The sequence below is a fragment of the Grampus griseus genome (assembly GCF_964374135.1).
Source record: "Grampus griseus genome assembly, chromosome: 6".
Lineage (NCBI taxonomy): Eukaryota > Metazoa > Chordata > Mammalia > Artiodactyla > Delphinidae > Grampus > Grampus griseus.
This window is the reverse complement of record NC_139000.1, coordinates 10,153,654-10,172,962: the sequence shown is the minus strand read 5'-3', so window position 1 is coordinate 10,172,962 and position 19,309 is coordinate 10,153,654. Positions and strand designations below refer to the sequence as shown.

The 19,309-nt window shown below is 37.6% G+C and overlaps 1 protein-coding gene across 1 annotated transcript in view; it reads right to left on the bottom strand.

Moving 5' to 3' along the window:
* Positions 1 to 961: 961 nt before the first annotated feature.
* PPP6C (protein phosphatase 6 catalytic subunit) overlaps positions 962 to 19,309 on the bottom strand; it is a 31,974-nt gene continuing 13,626 nt past the window's right edge. Inside the window, exons 2-7 of the mRNA XM_082656965.1 lie at positions 15,899 to 15,994; positions 10,296 to 10,361; positions 9,135 to 9,276; positions 5,581 to 5,660; positions 5,186 to 5,395; positions 962 to 4,262 (exon numbers count right to left, since the gene is read on the bottom strand). Coding sequence (XP_082513091.1) covers positions 4,014 to 4,262; positions 5,186 to 5,395; positions 5,581 to 5,660; positions 9,135 to 9,276; positions 10,296 to 10,361; positions 15,899 to 15,994 — 843 coding nt within the window. The 3' untranslated portion in view covers positions 962 to 4,013. The remainder of the gene's footprint in view (positions 4,263 to 5,185; positions 5,396 to 5,580; positions 5,661 to 9,134; positions 9,277 to 10,295; positions 10,362 to 15,898; positions 15,995 to 19,309) is intronic.

Below are 19,309 nucleotides of genomic sequence, written 5' to 3'. Positions count from 1 at the left end.
TGTATGGCATTCTTATTTTAGACACAGAATTTTAAGATTCAGAAAACCCAACTTGCTCAAGGTCACAAAGCTACAATAACCAATACTGCTTAAGATGTACTACTCTAGGATGCCCTAAAGGGGTTCACATTCCAGCTCTCTTGTGCAACCCTGGGCAAGTTACCTATGATCTCTAAGTGTGTTTTCTTGTCTGAAGAAAAAAAAAAAAAAAAGGTACTACAGTCATTGAGCCATAGTAGGGGTGACATAAAATAGGGCATGTACGGCATTTAGCTAAGTGTGCTCAATACAGGTTAGCTGCTATTACTGCCTGTCAGAGCTGGGGTTTTTACCTAGATTGATCCCAAAGCCTATATTCTTTCCACTATTCCATTGCCTCCATACAGTCTTTTATAACCCATTCCCATTTATATAAAAAAGCAAAGTGCTGAGAACAGTGGCTGCCCAGGGACTGAGTGGAATATACTTACACAATAATTATTTTTGTTGACACACGCACACAAAATTCATAAATTTCATGCATTTTTGAATTAAGAAAACATTTGAATGATCCAAGCCAGCATAAGCTTACTATCATGAGCAATATGCCTTACGAAAGGCACATATTCACCAAGTGATTAACAAGGAAACAGAAAACTAGTAAGAGGGGAATAGGATCCTTCTCCAAGCATCTACTGTGTTTGGTTTCATGCTAGAGGACTTTCCAAATGCTTCTTTTTGGTGTTTTACTACTGTATGTTTCATCAGCATGACTGCACAGTTTAAATACACAATTGAAAGAGTTGTGATGATCTCATGAAGCTGGGTTCTGGGCACTGGATCCAGGACGTAACAATGAACTGGAACACTGAAGAGTCAAATGCAGAACAAGAAAAGTTTCACTTCTGTTTACTAGTCAAGCAACTAAGTGAAGGAATAAGCATTTTTTAATTTTTAAATTGTGTTATATAAAATGCTACCTTCTTGTTGGGACAGACTGCATTAGATAAATTTTTTTGCCAAACTTCCTATAATCTTTTTATTAATTTACAGAGAGAATATAGCACCTTTCATCCAAAGAACTGAAGGTGCTTTACAAACATTAGCATTTAGAAAACAAGTACATTTAAAAATCTGGATTCTTGCTGTTAAATCTCTTCGACTCCAGATACACAATTTTTTGGAGGCTGATGGAAAGCAATTCTGTTTCTGACAACGAAAGAGGCTCAGAAAGAGTTCGGATTTGCTTTCACAGTACAGGCATTTTCCAAAACCTGGTGCTGGGCTTACAACGCAAAAACACACAAATCTTAATGCAAAGAACAATATTTCAAACCTTATTTCAAAAGTGAAACACAGGGTTTAAGACATCAAAATCTTCCAACAGTTCTAGACATCCGGACAGAGTAGGAGCTGATGCAGGTTGCATATTAAAGATGTGCTCTTGATCCAGGCTTTTTAGGATCACACCCAAATGAACACATTTAGAGTTGTGAGATTTTTCAGGAAAAAGCATTAACCTAGGAAAAGCTAGCCAAGAGCATATCAGGAAAATGAGGAAAGGGGAGTAATTGGCAATTAAAAGTAGACAGTTCTCACTAGAGCCTAGGACATTTTATTAGAAACCAAGTATATCATAGGCAAATAAAAATGGTTATTACCCCCATTAATACAACATAAGGGATTTTACATTCAGCCTAGATACAGGGAATAACAGAGCCTCATGCCTACAAATCTATGACTTGCAAGTATTTTCCACCACATGATTACTCTATATAGTACATAGCCCTTATTTATCAGAGGGATCCAAATATTCCTTTTAGGCTTACAGAGTCCAATACATTCACTCTCTCTTCCCTTTACATGTCTAATAGTAAAAACTTTTTTTTCATGCAAAAAGCCATTATTCAGTTGAAGAGAAAAAAATCAGGCAAAACAGAGATGGCAATTAAGGAATGGACAGAATATTATTGGCACATGCCCAACTAGTGACAAACAAATGCAGTACACCATGACTTAAAAGTAAAAGTCACATTACACGGGTAACTAAAACAACTACATCAATCTAAGCTAAGGAGTGTCAAATGGGAAGGAAGGGCTGAGGGTTACCAATTTTATTGGTACAACTTAAAAGCAGAAGAGAGAAAGCACTTAAATACAATTTATGGTAACAGAAAAAAAAAATACTGCAGAAAGCTGTTCAAAGACCACACCAAGTTGTCTGCATCATTAATTTCCAGTGTTTCACAAGTAGTAAAATACATAGCTACATATCCCTGTAAGATAAAAATACCTTTCCCCCTGAATTACACTGGGGTCAGGGCAGTAAAACAAAGCTACTGACCCAACAGTTCAAGTGTGTGCAGCAAATGTCTTAGCCACTTCTTTCTTACAGCTATACAATTAAAAACTACACAAGGAGCTGTGTGGTTGGAGGAAAAAATCAAAACACTATTGTGCTCGCTTAATGAAAGAAAAGCCCTGATGAAAAATTATGTGCCAAGAAGCTTAGACTATAAAGATTTTTATTGCATTTTTAGGTAACCTGGAAGTTCTTATCCTGAAGGGGGACAGTTGGTTTTCAAAACTACCTGAACAGATGCTAAAGTGCTTTATTAATTGGCTGGCTTCACAAAGATTTCCTGGAATGACAAAAATTAATTATAGTAGTAAAGGGATACCAACTATTTCATAAAATGGTTAATTCCAGCATCATTTATGACCACAATCATAAGAGACACTGGAACACTTGTCCTTATTAAGTGGACAGTTGCATATCAAGAACTGATCATCACAACCCTTTGGATATTCAAATTACTTACACAAAGCCGAAACATAGTATCACAGACCTTTACAAAAGAGGACAATTTGGTTTTTTCAACACTTTTAAAAATCTGCTTCAGATTACAGTTCACAAGAACAAGAGTCCTGACTTTTCAACCTTTCCAGTTGCAGTTAAAAAATGAACACTTTCTAAAAGTTAAGGTCAAGTGTTACAGTAAGAATGATTCCTATTGAAAAGTACATATATTTTACTTAATGATACTCATGATAGATTGTAAACTGGATTGATCACATTCTACTCAACTGGTATCAAATGAACACATCAGCATTACAAGTATTAAATGTTTTTCTATTACTAGAGAGGATATAAACCAAAACATTAATATGGCAGTTATTTCTTTAGGCACAGTTTAGTGATTTGTTTTTAAAATATATAGTATGGAATTTCAGTTGAAGTTTTAAACTTAATAACCAAAGGGCCAAGAACTCCGATTAGGAAAAAAGAAAAAAAGAATAACTTGCAGCTAACAATGTACACTGTTTAAAATTTCTAACACTTTAACCTATCTGGGTTTTATTTAAGATTACTTTATTAAAAAATACAAGGAATCTGAAAACAGATCAATACAATTATCTTAATGTACAAAGTCATAAGCTGTAGCAGTTTTTAAACTAAAATTTAAAAACACAACAAGGAGGGCAGCCCTTTAGACCAATTTATTTTATATCCATTTAAAATATCATCCAACAAAGGAAAATGAAGTTTACAGCTGGGACAGGTACACATAACTCGAGGCATTTGCAGTCCATCGTGCCCACTGAATAACAACTTTGCTGCTGAAATTTCTTAAAACTTACCAAACTAAAACAAAAGACTGAATAATACAAAAGGAGGAGTATTTCAGTGTAGTCTGTTCTGTCAATTGGCTTTTTTAAAAAAGGAAACATCCTGTTTCCCGTAGACCAGTAAATAAGCAAGAGCTACATGCAGCAGTGTGAGTATTAAGACATTTCTCAAGTCTTCTCAAATGAGTCCAAGGCGGGGATGGGATGGGGGAGAAAACTGATAGAAAAACATTGCTATAGACACCATAACAAACAATAAATTTAGATAATTTAAAATTAAAAAAAAAAGGCAAGAGGCAGCATTTCAGCAGCAAAGTGCTTAATAAAAAGTATATTGTAGAGGGTAATACACGAAAGTTGGGGTAAGAGGGCAGAAAAATGGGTCAGCAGGATGGGCGAAGGCCTCAAAGGAAATACGGCGTCGTTGTCCTGGGAGGAATAACACGTTCTGAATCTGGAACTGCCCGGAATAACTTTGGTTCTCTTGTATTTACATCTTTGAAGACCATGATCGAAGCAATATTTCCACAACGATAACAGTAATTAGGAGCAGACCATACTGTTACCAGCTTCTCATCAAACATAAATTTATAGCCTTCATGCACTAGTTGGTGTGCTCTGCAGATGAGCTTTAAGTTGTTGATATGAACAAACTGCAATTTAGAAAGGTTTTGTTAAGTATCCAGCACATTTTTTAAAAAATCAACCTACATATATAAGAAAATAAGCATTTAAATAAAGTATAAATCCTATAATTACTAAAGCTCTCATGATTATAGAATCCATTCTACAGTTATCCCCACTAATTTCCATAAGTTATAGAGCCACTTTGGCCTGAGTTATAGAAATCATAGTAACATAATTAGTTAGAAGTTTCTGAAAGAAAAGCATTCTGTAAGTGCTATCAGATATGAAACAAAGTTTTTATGGTTTAATAATAAATATATTACTATCAATATCTATCATTTACTGAGGCTTTAGTATGGTTCTTACAAAATTCTGAAAGAGATTTATTATCCTTCTCTTGCAACTTCAGGAACCAGAGGCTCAGACAGGATAAAACTAGCTCTCTGACTTCATTATGCTGGATTTTACTTCACCCTGTGGTATATGTGTATGTGTAAGTGTGTGCGTATATATATTTTTAACTGAAAGTAGTTAATCTCAAAAATATTGCTTATTCACAATAAATACATGTCAAATCATTATGTTGTATACATAAAACTAATACAATGTTATGTCAATTATATCTCAATTAAAAATATATACACAAAGAAATATATATATTAAAAAGTTGCCTATCTTGCCCTTGTTATCTCATTACTTAATTGCAATGTTTGAAAGAAAAGGAACATTTATTTTACACATAGTACCAACGGATGCTAAAGGAGGTGCTTTTATTACGTGATCTCATTTAACCATTAAGGAAAGACATACAGGATAAACTAGACAAGAAATCTGATATCCATAGCCACCACAGTTTGAAGACTAGAAGTTTGGTATCTATAGCCACCATAGTTCTTTATGTAGTCCATTAGCAACCAACAAACCACTTTTCCGAAAATGCTCGCTTTACCTCATTTGTGACCTTTGCACCAAAAAGCCAACCTGCTCCTCGGGGACTGATTGCCCAAGTATCCACATCTTCAGGATCTGACCAAACCAGATCACAAAACGCTCCTTTATGAGGAATTTCCTGGTTCCGTTCAATGGTTCGAATTTGATCCAGTGTTTTGATATCAGGAGATAAACCACCATGAACACACAAAATCTGCTCATCTATTAACTAGCAAAAAAAGGAAAACAAAGAGTTGAACATATAATAATAAACTCAGTCATATATCTAAATCCATCAGTGAGTGCTAATGATATCAATATAACTGAAATGGCAATTAGATAAAAATATGCCAAGTGTTACTGGCAAGAAAATACTTGAGCTTTTTTTTTTAAAAAAGATTTACATAAACTTACAGCTGCTACTGTGAGCATGTCAAAAACTTTGGTACAGTATCTCCAGGCATTAGCGTTTCCGTATTTGGTTTGGCACTCATCTATGAGAGAAACAAAGAGTTCTCATTAATGAAGTTCTGAATCTGCTGATAAAACTAAGGAATACAGGGGAGTTCCCTGGTGGTCCAGTGGTTAGGACTCAGCGCTTTTACTGCCGTGGCCCGGGTTCAATCCCTGGTCAGGGAACTAAGATCCTGCAAGCCATGAGGTGCGGCCAAAAAATAAATAAATAAATAAAATAAGTAAAGAATACATCTAATACTGGGACAACAGAAATTTGCTTAAACTAGGATGGCAAGTTATGATGCATAGTTAGCCCTAGTAGGTCCTCCATGTAGAACCAGAAGGAGACCAGTGTCTAACTAGTCTAAGAATGTGGTCCTGCTTTTCATTCCAGAAGTGGCTCTAAGAACCAGCTGAAATTATTAGTCAAAATGCTATAATCAAGAAGAGTTGGGCTTCCCTGGTGGCGCAGTCTCCTATGCAGGAGACACAGGTTCGTGCCCCGGTCCGGGAAGATCCCACATGCCGCAGAGCAGCTGGGCCTGTGAGCCATGGCCGCTGAGCCTGTGCGTCTGGAGCCTGTGCTCCGCAACTGGAGAGGCCACGACAGTGAGAGGCCCACGTACCACAAAAAAGAAAAAAAAAAAAAGAAGAGCTAAATATTAATTTCACATAACCCAAAGCAAAAGCTTTTGTCTTACTATTAATACCGGGGGGAATTTCCTGGCGGTCCGGAGGTTGGGACTCCATGCTTTCACTGCTGAGGGAGCAGGTTCCATCCCTGGTTGGGGAAGTGGGGCCCCGCAGGCCAAATAAATTAAACTTAAAAAAAAAAATACTGGGCAATTCTATCAAACAGAGTAATGTATTTAATGTGACTACCTTATTCTAGCAGGATAATCAAACAAATTAGAAGAGCATGGATAATTCCCATTTCAACATTTTTCAGGCCTAGGTTGCCTCTTCTGAGATTTTCTGCAAATTGTGCAACTACATACTTGAGTTCCATTAAGTACCCCTGTAGTCATCACTAAGGACAAACTGCCAATCAGTTCTTACATATTCTCAGCTGAACATTCTCTCTGCTGTCTACAACAGTTAATAGGGTACATTATCTCTTCTCTCAGTTAATACCACTAAGTTCTGCTCTTTGGCTTCTTCCTTAATTTCGAAAAAAAATGGATGTATCACTAATTGCCCTAAGTACGGCTGAAAATGATACAGGATATAAGACTGTGGGGTATGGTCAATCCTCATAATTTTCTAAATTATATCTCTACATGAGGCAGGGTCCTTATTGTAAACGTCTCATGAGACAGCTCTAACATTGAGCTCAGTTTACCAGTAGGAATCTTGTGAATTTTTCACCTTAACACGTAAGCAAAGCACTTGGTTCATAATAACTGCTAACCATATATTTATCAGTGTGAACTGAAGGCCCAATATAATAGCTATATATAGACATTTTTACTACTTTAAAATCAATGTTAAGTTCCATGATGACTAAAACTGTCTCCCTCCTGAGGAGCAGATAGGCTTCCTCTTATCAAACAAAACCATAGATGAACACTAGAGCACAGCTTGGGATGAAAAAAATTCAATACTAGATGTTGTGCTGTTGTCATTTTCTTTGGTCAAGGCATCTTGATTAAAATGTCCTCCTTCCTCTCCCCCTTTTACCTCTTTTGCCCTACACTGATATGTTGGTCAAATTCTGGGGTGTAATTATATATGTAACATTAATCTTACACAGTTGGAGCCAGTTGCTTTCACTGAGCTAACACCACATAATGTATTATCCAAAATACTGATTATTTTGCAAAAGAATCAAACACTTTTTATTCCAAATGATGTTTGGCATTTTGTGAATGAAAATCTGAAGTAACTTCTAGAAAGGAGATAAATATTAGCCATCTAACTTTTCAATTCCTATTAACAGTATATCAACAATAAATTGTTGGGGAGTTCCCTGGTGGCCTAGTGGTTAGGATTTGGGGCTTTCACTGCTGTGGCCTGGGTTCAATCCTTGGTCGGGGAACTGAGATCCCACAAGACACGCGGTGCAGCCAAAAATAAATAAATAAATAGATAACAATACGTTGCCAAATTTCTCAATTTAATAATTGATAATGGCTGACAAAATCAGGAGTAAGAGAGTTCAGCTTATCTTTATAATGACAGAAGATAATTCAAAATATAAAGTCTAAAAACTAAAGGGTTATGAAATTAATATTTTCAAATCTCTCAATATCTTCCTTAATTGTGTTCAAGGAAAATTCTTATTAATAATATCAACAGGGCTTCCCTGGTGGCTCAGTGGTTAAGAATCCATCTGCCAATGCAGGGGACACGGGTTCGAGCCCTGGTCCTGGAGGATCCCACATGCTGTGGAACAACTAAGCCCGGGCGCCACAACTACTGAGCCTGCGCTAGAGCCCGCGAGCCACAACTACTGAAGCCCATGTGCCTAGGGCCTGTGCTCCGCAACAAGAGAAGCCACTGAAATGAGAAGCCCGCGCATGGCAATGAAGAGTAGCCCTCGCTTGCTGCAACTAGAGAAAAGCCCGTGCACAGCATCGAAGACCCAATGCAGCCAAAAATAAATAGATAGATAGATAATAATAATAATCTCTACAGTTCTGTTATCTACCTCCTTCAAAGAGCTTCCTAACCTCATTCTGAAAAACTTTCAACCATATAAAAATTTTATAGAAGTAGCTATTTTGCTTTTAATGGCTGCATTCTATTTATGACCTGAGGTCCTAGTATTATCTGGAGAAAGCACACAGATTTACAGTACATCCATCCAGTATAGTACAGTGCAGCTATAAAATAACATCAATGAAGTGAAAAGGCTGATCACAATATTAAAAAACAAGTATGATCCCATTTTAGCTTGGGGTGTGTGTACACACGTATGTATAAACACACACACACATACATATATATAGGATAGGTTCTCAAACTGAGTGTGCAAAACATTCCCTTTCAGCAGATTCTAAGGTCCCACCCCAAAAGTGGCGCCTAGCAATCTACATTTTTAACAAGCATCCCAAATGATTCCAGTGAGATAAACTGAAGACTACACTTTGAGGCACTGATCTAGAAAGACATACACCAAAAAGTTAAAAATGGTTCTCTCAGACTACTATGTATAAAGTAATAAGCTACAAGGATATACTGTACAGCACAGGGAATACAGCTAATATTTTATAATAACTTTAAAAGGAGTATAATCTCTAAAAATACGGAATCACTACGTTGTACATCTGAAACTAATATTGTAAATCAACTATACTTCAATTAAAAAAAAAAGAATGGTTCTCTCTACATATCAATAGTCAGATTTTCAACTGACTGAGGGAAGAAAAGGAGTTAAAGGTGAGAAAGTGGAAAAAGATTATCTGTATTTTCTAATTCTACTATGAAAAGCACATGTATGACTTGTGTGGCTTTTTTCCCAAAGAGGAAGGTAAATCAATATTCAGAATCAGAGAAATAGAAGGTCTTACCATAAAATCCATACACCTGTGTAATCTGTCTACTCTCATGATTTCCTCGCAAAAGTGTAATACGATCAGGCCATTTAGCCTTTAGTGCAAGAAGGTAAGTGAAGGTCTCCAAACTATAGTAACCTCTGTCTACAAAATCACCCTGTAAAGTAAAAATTTACAGTTACAAACAATACAATAGCAACAATATTTTTTAAAAATTATACCAAAGGGCACAAACTCAAGAGACACAGCCCAAAATAACAAAAATGAAGAGTTACACATTGAATTATTTGGAAATTAGGTTTTAACAAAAAATTCAAATGGAAATAAATAAGCTGTTCCTACTAAATGTTTGTGCTAGTCTTATGCTACAGGAGCCTACAGGAACCTGCTGTGCAATCCTCTCAAGGATTTTCCCTGCAAAACCACCATTTTTTCAATTCTCTGTTACCTACATTAATAAATGTTTCTAAAAGATCACGTGTGAATCAAAAAACTTTAAATGAATTTCAAAAATCTTTTTAACTGTATCAAAAGAGCTGTCAACTTGAAGAAAATAGTTTTTTTGTAAAAGCAATTACCATAATTATAACAGTATTCTACATTTAGCTTTGTATTTAACAACTACATAAGAGGATATACTATTTACACTTCCCATTTATGTTTTACTCGGGCCAATATTAGACCAATAGGAAAACAGCTAAAAGATTAGAAAAGTGACCCAGAAATTTTCAGAAGGAAGGAAAATAACAGAAGGACTCAGAAAAAGTTCAACAGTAACATTATATTACAAAAAGAAAGTAAGCAAATATCTACCTTAACAGCAAATGTGTATGTGTATATTAATCAAGCCACAGATTAATAACAGGTGAAAATGAATGCTCAAAAAAAATCTGATAAAATAACAGTAAACTGAAGATTTATGCCTTAAACCTGTGGGCTATTTTACAGCCTAACCATTACTGAGGGCTACAACCCAGTCCTGTGTATACAGCAGTTTACAAAAGCAATTATTCTCAACTAGAGGACACAGCAAAATGTAGAAAAGCATAGAATCACCTTTTCATGTATTTAAATAGTGATTGTCACATGGCAATGAAATTATTACATAATTTACATGTAGTAAGTCAGATCCCTTCCATTTAAAATAAGTACTTGACATCACTGGTGTTTACATACCATAAATATGTAGTTTGTGTCAGGAACCTGACCTCCAGTTCTGAATAGTTCACAAAGGTCATAAAACTATAAAAGAAAGGCAATATATGCTGATTACAAAATCCTGTGAAGGAGTAAAATAATAAAACCGAGGCCAAACTGTATAAAGAAGCAGTTAATTAAGAGGACTTCAAATATTTACATTTATACAAAGAAATGAAGTGCAAACTAAACTGCCAAGCACACAGCTCCCAAGCCTTAAAAAAAAAAAAAGCACTAAAATGAAGCTCAGTTATCACTAAAATCATTCCTAAGTCATTAATGTTATAGGCAACCCCCTTTCAAATTTCTTTCATACTTCTCCCCATCTATCACTTGAGAATTTGAAATCATTTATCAGTTACCTGTCAATAAGCTAACCCAATCACCTTGCCCCACCTTCAGCATCTATCTTAAAGAGATAAAAGATAAGGAAACAAGTGGATAAGAATTTCTTTGGAAGAATGAAGTTACATGACACTTTGTAGTGTCGGAAAGAGCAGATCAACCTACCTTCTTACACTCTACTTTGGAAGATGTGTACCCTCAGCTTCTACAGCTGTGGAGAGTCTTCTCAATAATCAGTAGAAAAAGAAGAGTATATTTCATCATATTCTACTTGACTGAAAATTTAACTGACAAAAATGTGCGTTCGATAACTTCAGTCAACTCGATTATCCTAATCCTACTTCCTAAAGTCACAGTTTTTCTGAAAAAGGATTTTAGATTAAAGGAACTGACTATAATATACCATACCAACTACAACCAATAATTTCCTTCACATCTATCTTTTACACTTGAAAGTAGTATTACTACTTAAATTTCTAACACTTAAAACAGTACAGAAATCTTAGTCATAGTGAACAAAACTGAAATTTAAAGATTAACTACTGAAATAAAGTACTACCCTTTGTAGCAATGTTTCATAAGTCTGAAGAGTTGTCACTTGCTTAAAAAAAAAAACTTTAGAAAGTTTAAAATAAAATTTTCCTATCTTCTTAAAATTAGCAAGCAAACAAATGAAACAAATTCAGTCTCAGTCAACTGGTAGACTATTATTTATTCAAAATATATGCTGTCCATTTCTACAAAGTGGAATCCCTTCCTTTGAAGGAATATACTTCTCACTTCCCACCGCATAGATATATATATGATGTGTGTATGTATATCATATATATGTATAAATACAATCACACACAATATGAGCAGTAAAAAATAAGTATATATATACACATATACATATATGTGTTTGTGTTACTTTGGCCTAGTAACTCCACTTCTGTGACTATATCCTAAAGGCAAAAAAAAAAAAAGTCTGTATAACATAAAGAAAATGCATCATAGCATCATTTCTAATAACAGAAGAAACAACCTTCGTAACTAATGTAAGGGAATATTAATAAAGTATGATCTACCAATTCGAAGACCTGGACCTTAGGCAGTCATAAATAATGATTATAATGGAAACTATGTAGCAAAGTGGGAAAATGACTAGGGAAAAGAATGGAACACAAAACTATACCTCTAATATAACTATACAATTTTGTCATGTAAAAATTGAGTATGTACACACTCAAAGTCAGGAAGGAAACATGAAAAAGTTTTATGAAACAATTGCTTCTATAAAAGTGTGGTGAAAGAGTGTCCTTAGACTTTACTACTGATGTCTGTAGAAACACATTCTTGAATAAAAGCTTTGTAAGTTTCCATTTAACTTATATATATTTAATGGATGATCAAAAATTCTGCTTTGGGGACCCATAGTTCCTACTCCATATTGGTAGTTTTTTCCAAAATTCTTTAATATAATAAATATTTACTGAAAACATATGCAGACAATTAACCTTGTCATACATTACTGGAAGCCCATCTCATTATTTCACAAATAATTTCTACCATCTATTGTATGTTTTTCATATCACACACACTCTGTAAATGTTCTCATTTTAAAACAAAACCAATCCAGAGAAGTGGATTTTATTCCATTATTAGAGGCAAGGAAATAGTTGGCTAACTCAGCAGTTTTTAAACTTTCTGGTTTCAGGACCCACTCATAGTCTTAAAAATTACAGGTCCCCAAAAAGCTTTTGTTTATACGTTATATGAATCAGTATTAACCACATTAGAAATTTAAAGTGTAACACATACCTTCATACAGGTATGTGTTACAAAAGGGAAGAGAATTTTAATAACCTTTAGAGATAATGATGCATATTCTTCTTTTAATACATCAAAACTTGACAACTGGTCTCTTCTCAAACTCTATTAGATAAGTTGGTCTAACACTTTGAGTGGGTAACACACTGGTTATTTGGAAAATGGAAATGACATTTCTTTATACATCATCAAAAAAATATTTGTTAATTTACTCACCTCATCAGAAAAGTCTTTTAAGTATCAGAAGCTAGTAGCCTCATGGTGGTAAACTCAAATTTTCTAAAATTCCAATATTTCACTTGAAAACTCAAATACTGTCATCAGCAACAAATAACGTCAATTGTTTTCCTTGAAGTGACTGGCTCACTTTGTTCACTTTTGCAAAACAGTTGCTAAATACCTGTAGTTTGTCATTCATTCTCTCAGGTAAAAACAGCGTTCCATTGAAAAAAAGAGGCTATTTCAGCAGGAGATGCAAAGAACTGCACAAGTACTTTTCTTTTGAGCAAACCATTTTTCTTTGATATGCAGTAGATGTGCTTTATGCATACTTCCTATTTCATCACAGGGACTACTCAAAAGATGTATCTACTGAGGGGTCAAGAGTGCCAATTAATATTACTGCTTCATCATGGACATTCTTAAGTGATACTGGCATTTTATTTTACTGTACATGCATGCATGCTGGTGAAGAATACAATGACAACCAGCATAGGCTGGTGACACTCCCTTGATTCATGCTGAGGCACCAACAGTTTTACCCTCAGTTGATTTTCTGCCAACTTACAGATGCTCAAGGGTCCACAGGCCATATTTAAAGAACTGAAGAGCTAGCTGAAATGGCTTCTTAAACAGCTGTTATGTACCCAAGCAGGACTTAACTTAAACCAAGCTCTGTCTGACACTGAAGTCTACAATCTCCTCACTAGATTACGTTGTTTCAATGCTTCTCAGCAACTGTATGCTTGTCAACATTTCTTATGAGTTTATTTATACTCATAAACCAATCCTGCAATTCCAAAACTAGCCCAAGGGGGAAGACAACTGTACAAGTCCCAAAAGATACACCTTACATTTGACTAGTCTGCAGACATTTAGAAGCTCCTCAAGTCCCATGCTTTTGATGAGCAATTGTTTTAAAGGGTCAAGTACAAGAGAAATACGGCTCAATTTGGTGGTAGTCTTAAAATAACATGGGCTGGGAGTTCCCTGGGGGCCTAGTGGTTAGAATTCCAGGCTTTCACTGACGTGGCCCAGGTTCAATCCCTGGTCGGGGAAGTGAGATCCCACAAGCCGTGCAGCCAAAAAATAAATAAATAAATAAATAAATAGCATGGGCTATTGGGCACCCAAATGAGTTTCAAATCTCAGCTCTGTCCCTTAGTAGCTGTGCGAATTTGGGTTAATTCCTCAATCTTTCAACTCAGTTTCCTTCTCTACAAAACCCTACCTCATAGGAACCTTAAAAAAAAAAATTGACATGCAATATGTGAAAAAGTACATTATTAATGTCAAAACACAAGATAAATGAAAGTAAGAATTGTACATTTGGCTGAAGGTATATATAATCTATCAGTAGAAGTGCAAATTTATTATCTGAATTAATTTTAGCAGTTTGAAATTGTCTCTAACTTCCTGACCTCTGATTATGACTATAATTCATATTATTGAAAAGTCTTGGGGAATTCCCTGGCAGTTCAATAGTTAGGACTCTGCACTTTCTGGTTTTTTTTTTGCAGTACGCGGGCCTCTCACTGTTGTGGCCTCTCCCGTTGCAGAGCACAGGCTCCGGTCACGCAGGCTCAACGGCCATGGCCCACGGGCCCAGCCGCTCCGTGGCATGTGGGATCTTCCCGGACCGGGGCATGAACCCGTGTCCCCTGCATCAGCAGGCGGACTCTCAACCACTGCGCCACCAGGGAAGCCCAGGACTCTGCACTTTTACTGCCAAGGGCACGGGTTCGATCCCTGGTCAGGAACTAAGATCCCACAAGCCTCGTGCTGCGGCCAATAAACACAGGTAACCCCTCAATTTTAATATTATAATCAAGGGAAAGCATTACTTGGTTTATTTCAGCTTTTAGAAATATGTTAAGGCACTGCTTACATTAATACCCTTTATGTTAGCAAAATACAAATATTTATTATACTTTTGGAGAGAAGTTACATGGAAATTAAGAAGAACTCCTAAGGTCTACTTTAGAGAACTAGAATTTTAACAGATTAAATATGACATAGTGGGGGCCTCTATTTAGAAGCTGATAACATGCAGATGTCATTTATTATAACCTCACACATCCAAAGAACAGACTGAAAAACCAAAAAGAAAAGAGCTAAGTAGTCAAAATAGAACTTTATGGGACTTCCCTGCTGGTCCAGTGACTAAGAGTCCACCTTCCAGTGCAGGGGACGCAAGTTCGATCCCTGGTCAGGGAACTAAGATCCCACATGCCACGGGGCAGCTAAGCCTGCATGCCGCAACTACTGAGCCTGCACGCTCTAGAGCCCTAGTGCCACAACTAGAGAGAAACCGGCAACAAAGGGCCTGCGCGCCGCAGCGGAGACCCAGGGCAGCCAAATTAAAAGAAAAAATAAATAGAACTGTACTCATGGAGCAGCCCTCAATCACAACCAAGCTACACACATTTCTGCTTCTTTAGGCAGTCATAGTTAAGGTCCTGTAGGAATTCATAAATACTATATTGTTCACAAATATTATGTCTGATAGCCCCAACTCCATTGCATGCACAGAGCAGGCTATGAGTGTTCTGTTCAGCTTTCATTTCCCAGTAAAAAAGAAAAAACTACAAATACACAGTTTTCTAACTAGGCTAAACACTAACAGTAAGAGTCTAAAGATGAGGTGTACCCCTCCTGTCAATGCTCTGAAACTCTTAAAAACAAACAAAACCCCAGCAGATGAAAAAATGAACTTTCTCATCCCATTCTAGCACTGACTTGCTGTAAAATCATGCACCAATAATTTTATCTTTCTGAACTGCTGCTATTCTCATTCCCACTAAGGAAATGATAAATTTTCAATAAATTTCAATAAAATTTTCAATAAAATATGACATTAAGTGAACAGAACAGAAATGAACAGAATGAATAGAAAATTAGTGCCTAACACCAAAGCATCTGCTATCAATCATAATAACTAGGAGCAGCCCGCATTTGTATTTTATACCTCCCCCGTCCACAGAGCAATAATGCTTCTTCACTTTCTAAGTATGATTTCAACAAAGTCCATGAATAATTTGACCACTGCTTTTATTCACTTTAACAGTAAACAGGAATCATTAATGTCACACAGACTGAGGCACCCTAGCCAACCACCAGCATTTTTTTTTTTTAATATTTTGCAGCACAACTGGAAACAGACATGGACAGACAGTACAAAAGCTAAAAATCTCCGCATGAAATTTTACCTGTCCATGTATGTCTCCACACACTGTTACTGGTGTTGATACTGGCTGGACGTTTGACTCTTCCAAGAGGAGGTCACAAACATAGTCACATAGCCGCTGTAGAAGAGAAAATAAAATGCAACCTTTTATTACAATATTAAAACTAAAGACCAAATGCAAAAAAGACAAGAACTAATCCGTGTATTGTTTCACAGGAAAGGAAACTATGATGATTCTGGGATTCGATTTCTGTCAGCTTTTACCTTCCTCTCACAATGCCTATTCCAAAATGCAAACTCCCTGGCTTACAGGTAATAGGTTCTAGAAGACAGAGAACTCTGCAAGGAACTGTAAAATGATGTTTTTCAACAAAAAAATGCAAAAGTCAATAAAGAGGAAAAGGTTTTTACCTGCTAATTTTTTTTTTTTTTTTTTTTTGCGGTACGCAGGCCTCTCACCCCTGTGGTCTCTCCCGTTGCGGAGCACAGGCTCCGGATGCGCAGGCCCAGTGGTCATGGCTCACGGGCCCAGCCGCTCCGCGGCACGCAGGATCCCCCTGGACCGGGGCACGAACCCACGTCCCCTGCATAGGCAGGCGGACTCTCAACCACTGCGCCACCAGGGAAGCCCTTATCTGCTAATTCTTAAAGTACATTGCAAACCACGCACTTACCAAATATGACCCAGCAACTGCATTCTTGGCAATGAAAATTTATGATCACATAAAAACCTGTACACAAAGGTCCACAGAAGCTTAATTCATAAGAGCCAAAAACTAGAAATAAATCAGTTGTCCTTCAACAGTGAACAGTTAAATTATGGTACATTCACACCGTGGAATACTATTCAGCAATAAAAAACAAACTACTGACACATGACAATCTGTATAAATTTCAAGGGATTTATGCTGAGTGGGGAGAAAAAAAAAACCTATCCCAAAAGGTTATATACTGTATGATTCCATTTATATAACATTCTTGAAATAAAAAATTTATAGAAATGGAGACCAGATTAGTGATTGCCAACGGTCTAGGAGGTAGGGGCAGCAGGAGGGAAATGCGTATGGTTACAAAAAGGACAACATGTGGACTCCTCGGGGTGATGGAACTGTCTGTATCATGAATGTGGTATTAGATACATGAGACTACAGATATAACAATACTGCACAGAACTAAATACACACACAAATGAGTACAAGTAAAACTGGAGAATTATGAACAAGATCGTGGAGTGTATCAATGTCAATATCCTGATTGTGGTATTTGTTCCACAAGACGTTACTATCAGAGAAAACTGGGTAAAGGGTACATGGGATCACTTGGTATTATTTCTTACAATTGCATATAAATCTATAATTATCTCAAAATAGAAAGGTTAACAAAATTAATCGCAAAATGTACATTTAAGAGTCACTCTACCTTTTAAAAAGAACTCTAGGGGAACTTCCCTGGTGGCGCAGTGGTTAAGAATCCTCCTGCCAATGCAGCAGAAACGGGTTCGAGCCCTGGTCCGGGAAGATCCCACATGCCGTGCAGCAACTAAGCCCGTGCACTACAACTACTGAGCCTGCACTCTAGAGCCCGCATGCCACAACTGCTGAAGCCCACGTGCCTAGAGCCTGTGCTCCGCAAGAGAAGCCACTGCAATGAGAAGCCCATGCACCGCAACAAAGAGTAGCCCCTGCTCGCCACAACTAGAGAAAGCCCGCGCACAGCAACAAAGACTGAACGCGGCCAAAAATAAATATAAATAAAGAATCTGCCTGCCAACGCAGGGGACACGGGTTCGAGCCCTGGTCCGGGAAGATCCCACGTGCCGCGGAGCAACTAAGCCCATGCATCACAACTACTGAGCCTCCGCTCTAGAGCCCACAAGCCACAACTACCGAAGCCCACGTGCCTAGAGCCCATGCTCCACAACAAAGAGAAGCCACTGCAATGAGAAGTCCACGCACCGCAACAAAGAGTAGCCCCCGCTCGCCGCAACTAGAGAAAGCCTGCATGCAGCAACGAAGACCCAACACAGCCAAAAATTAATTAAGGAATTAATTTTTAAAAAAAGAACTCTAGGGACTTCCCTGGTGGTCCAGTAGGTAAGACTCCATGCTCCCAATGCAGGGGGCCCGGGTGTGATCCCTGGTCAGGGAACTAGATCCCACGTGCATGCTACAACCAAGAGTTTGCCTGCCACAACTAAGAGTTCACATGCCACAACTAAGAGTTCACATGCCACAACTAAGAAGTCCGCATGCCGCAACTAAAGAAGTCTGCATGCCGCAACGAAGATCCAGCGTGCTGCAACTGAGACCTGGCACAGCCAAAATAAATATTAAAAAAAAAAAAAAAGAACTGGGGGGGAATCTTCCTTCCATCTGAGACCAGTTAATACTACAGTCAGAGGCCCTACTAGATTTTATGAAGATCTGCCAAGAAAGGACAAGTTGAACTACACAAGCATAATGAAATGATTTTAAACATAATTAAGGAATCTAAATGCTACAATTTACTTAAATATATGAGAGACACACTTTAACAGTTATAGCGGGCTTCCCTGGCGGCGCAGTGGTTGAGAGTCTGCCTGTCGATGCAGGGGACGTGGGTTCGTGCCCCGTTCCGGGAAGATCCCTCATGCCGCGGAGCGGCTGGGCCCGCGAGCCATGGCCGCTGAGCCTGCGCGTCCGGAGCCTGTGCTCCACAACGGGAGAGGCCACAACAGTGAGAGGCCCGCGTACCGCAAACAAACAAACAAAAACAGTTATAGCTACAACACTTTACACAGAGGCAAGCATAGGAGAGAACTCACAATGGGAGGGGGGAAGAAGAGCAAGAAAAAAGTCCCCCCCCCAAAAAATGAGGGGAAATCAAGCTGTTTAAAACATCTTCAAAATAAAAAGGTTTGCTCTTATTCATAGGATAAGTTCCTGATCTTCAAATAGCGCCTCAAAGGCAAGATCATCTTTTTGGCCTGGAGTCCTTCTGGCCCTGAGTAGGGAGCTCCTTCTGTGCTGAATTTCCTACAACCCTCAGATGCTTCAATAAACAATCCTTGGTCCAGATATATAATCCATCCATTATTTGTGAAAGGAACAGACACTGGTGAGTGAAACAATGTTTCTGAACTCAGAGCCTTAAGTTTATCATGAAAGATGGTCTCTAAGGTTCCTTCAGTTCCACTTTGCATTTGTTTAAAAAAAACAAAAACAAAAAACCTCAGCTTTTTCCTTCCTATGTAGGGAAAAACTCAGTTCTTCCCTACTCTGTGCTTCTTTCCTATGTGTCTCCCTTACTAGTCACACAGAACACTCACAGTTTTGACACTCCTGGTCACCAAGGTTTTTTCTCCCTACAATATGCAATTCTCTGCAACACCAGCGGGGTATCCTACGATTTAACTCAATTCTGACATTATCTACCAGAGATAGTGTCAGATCCC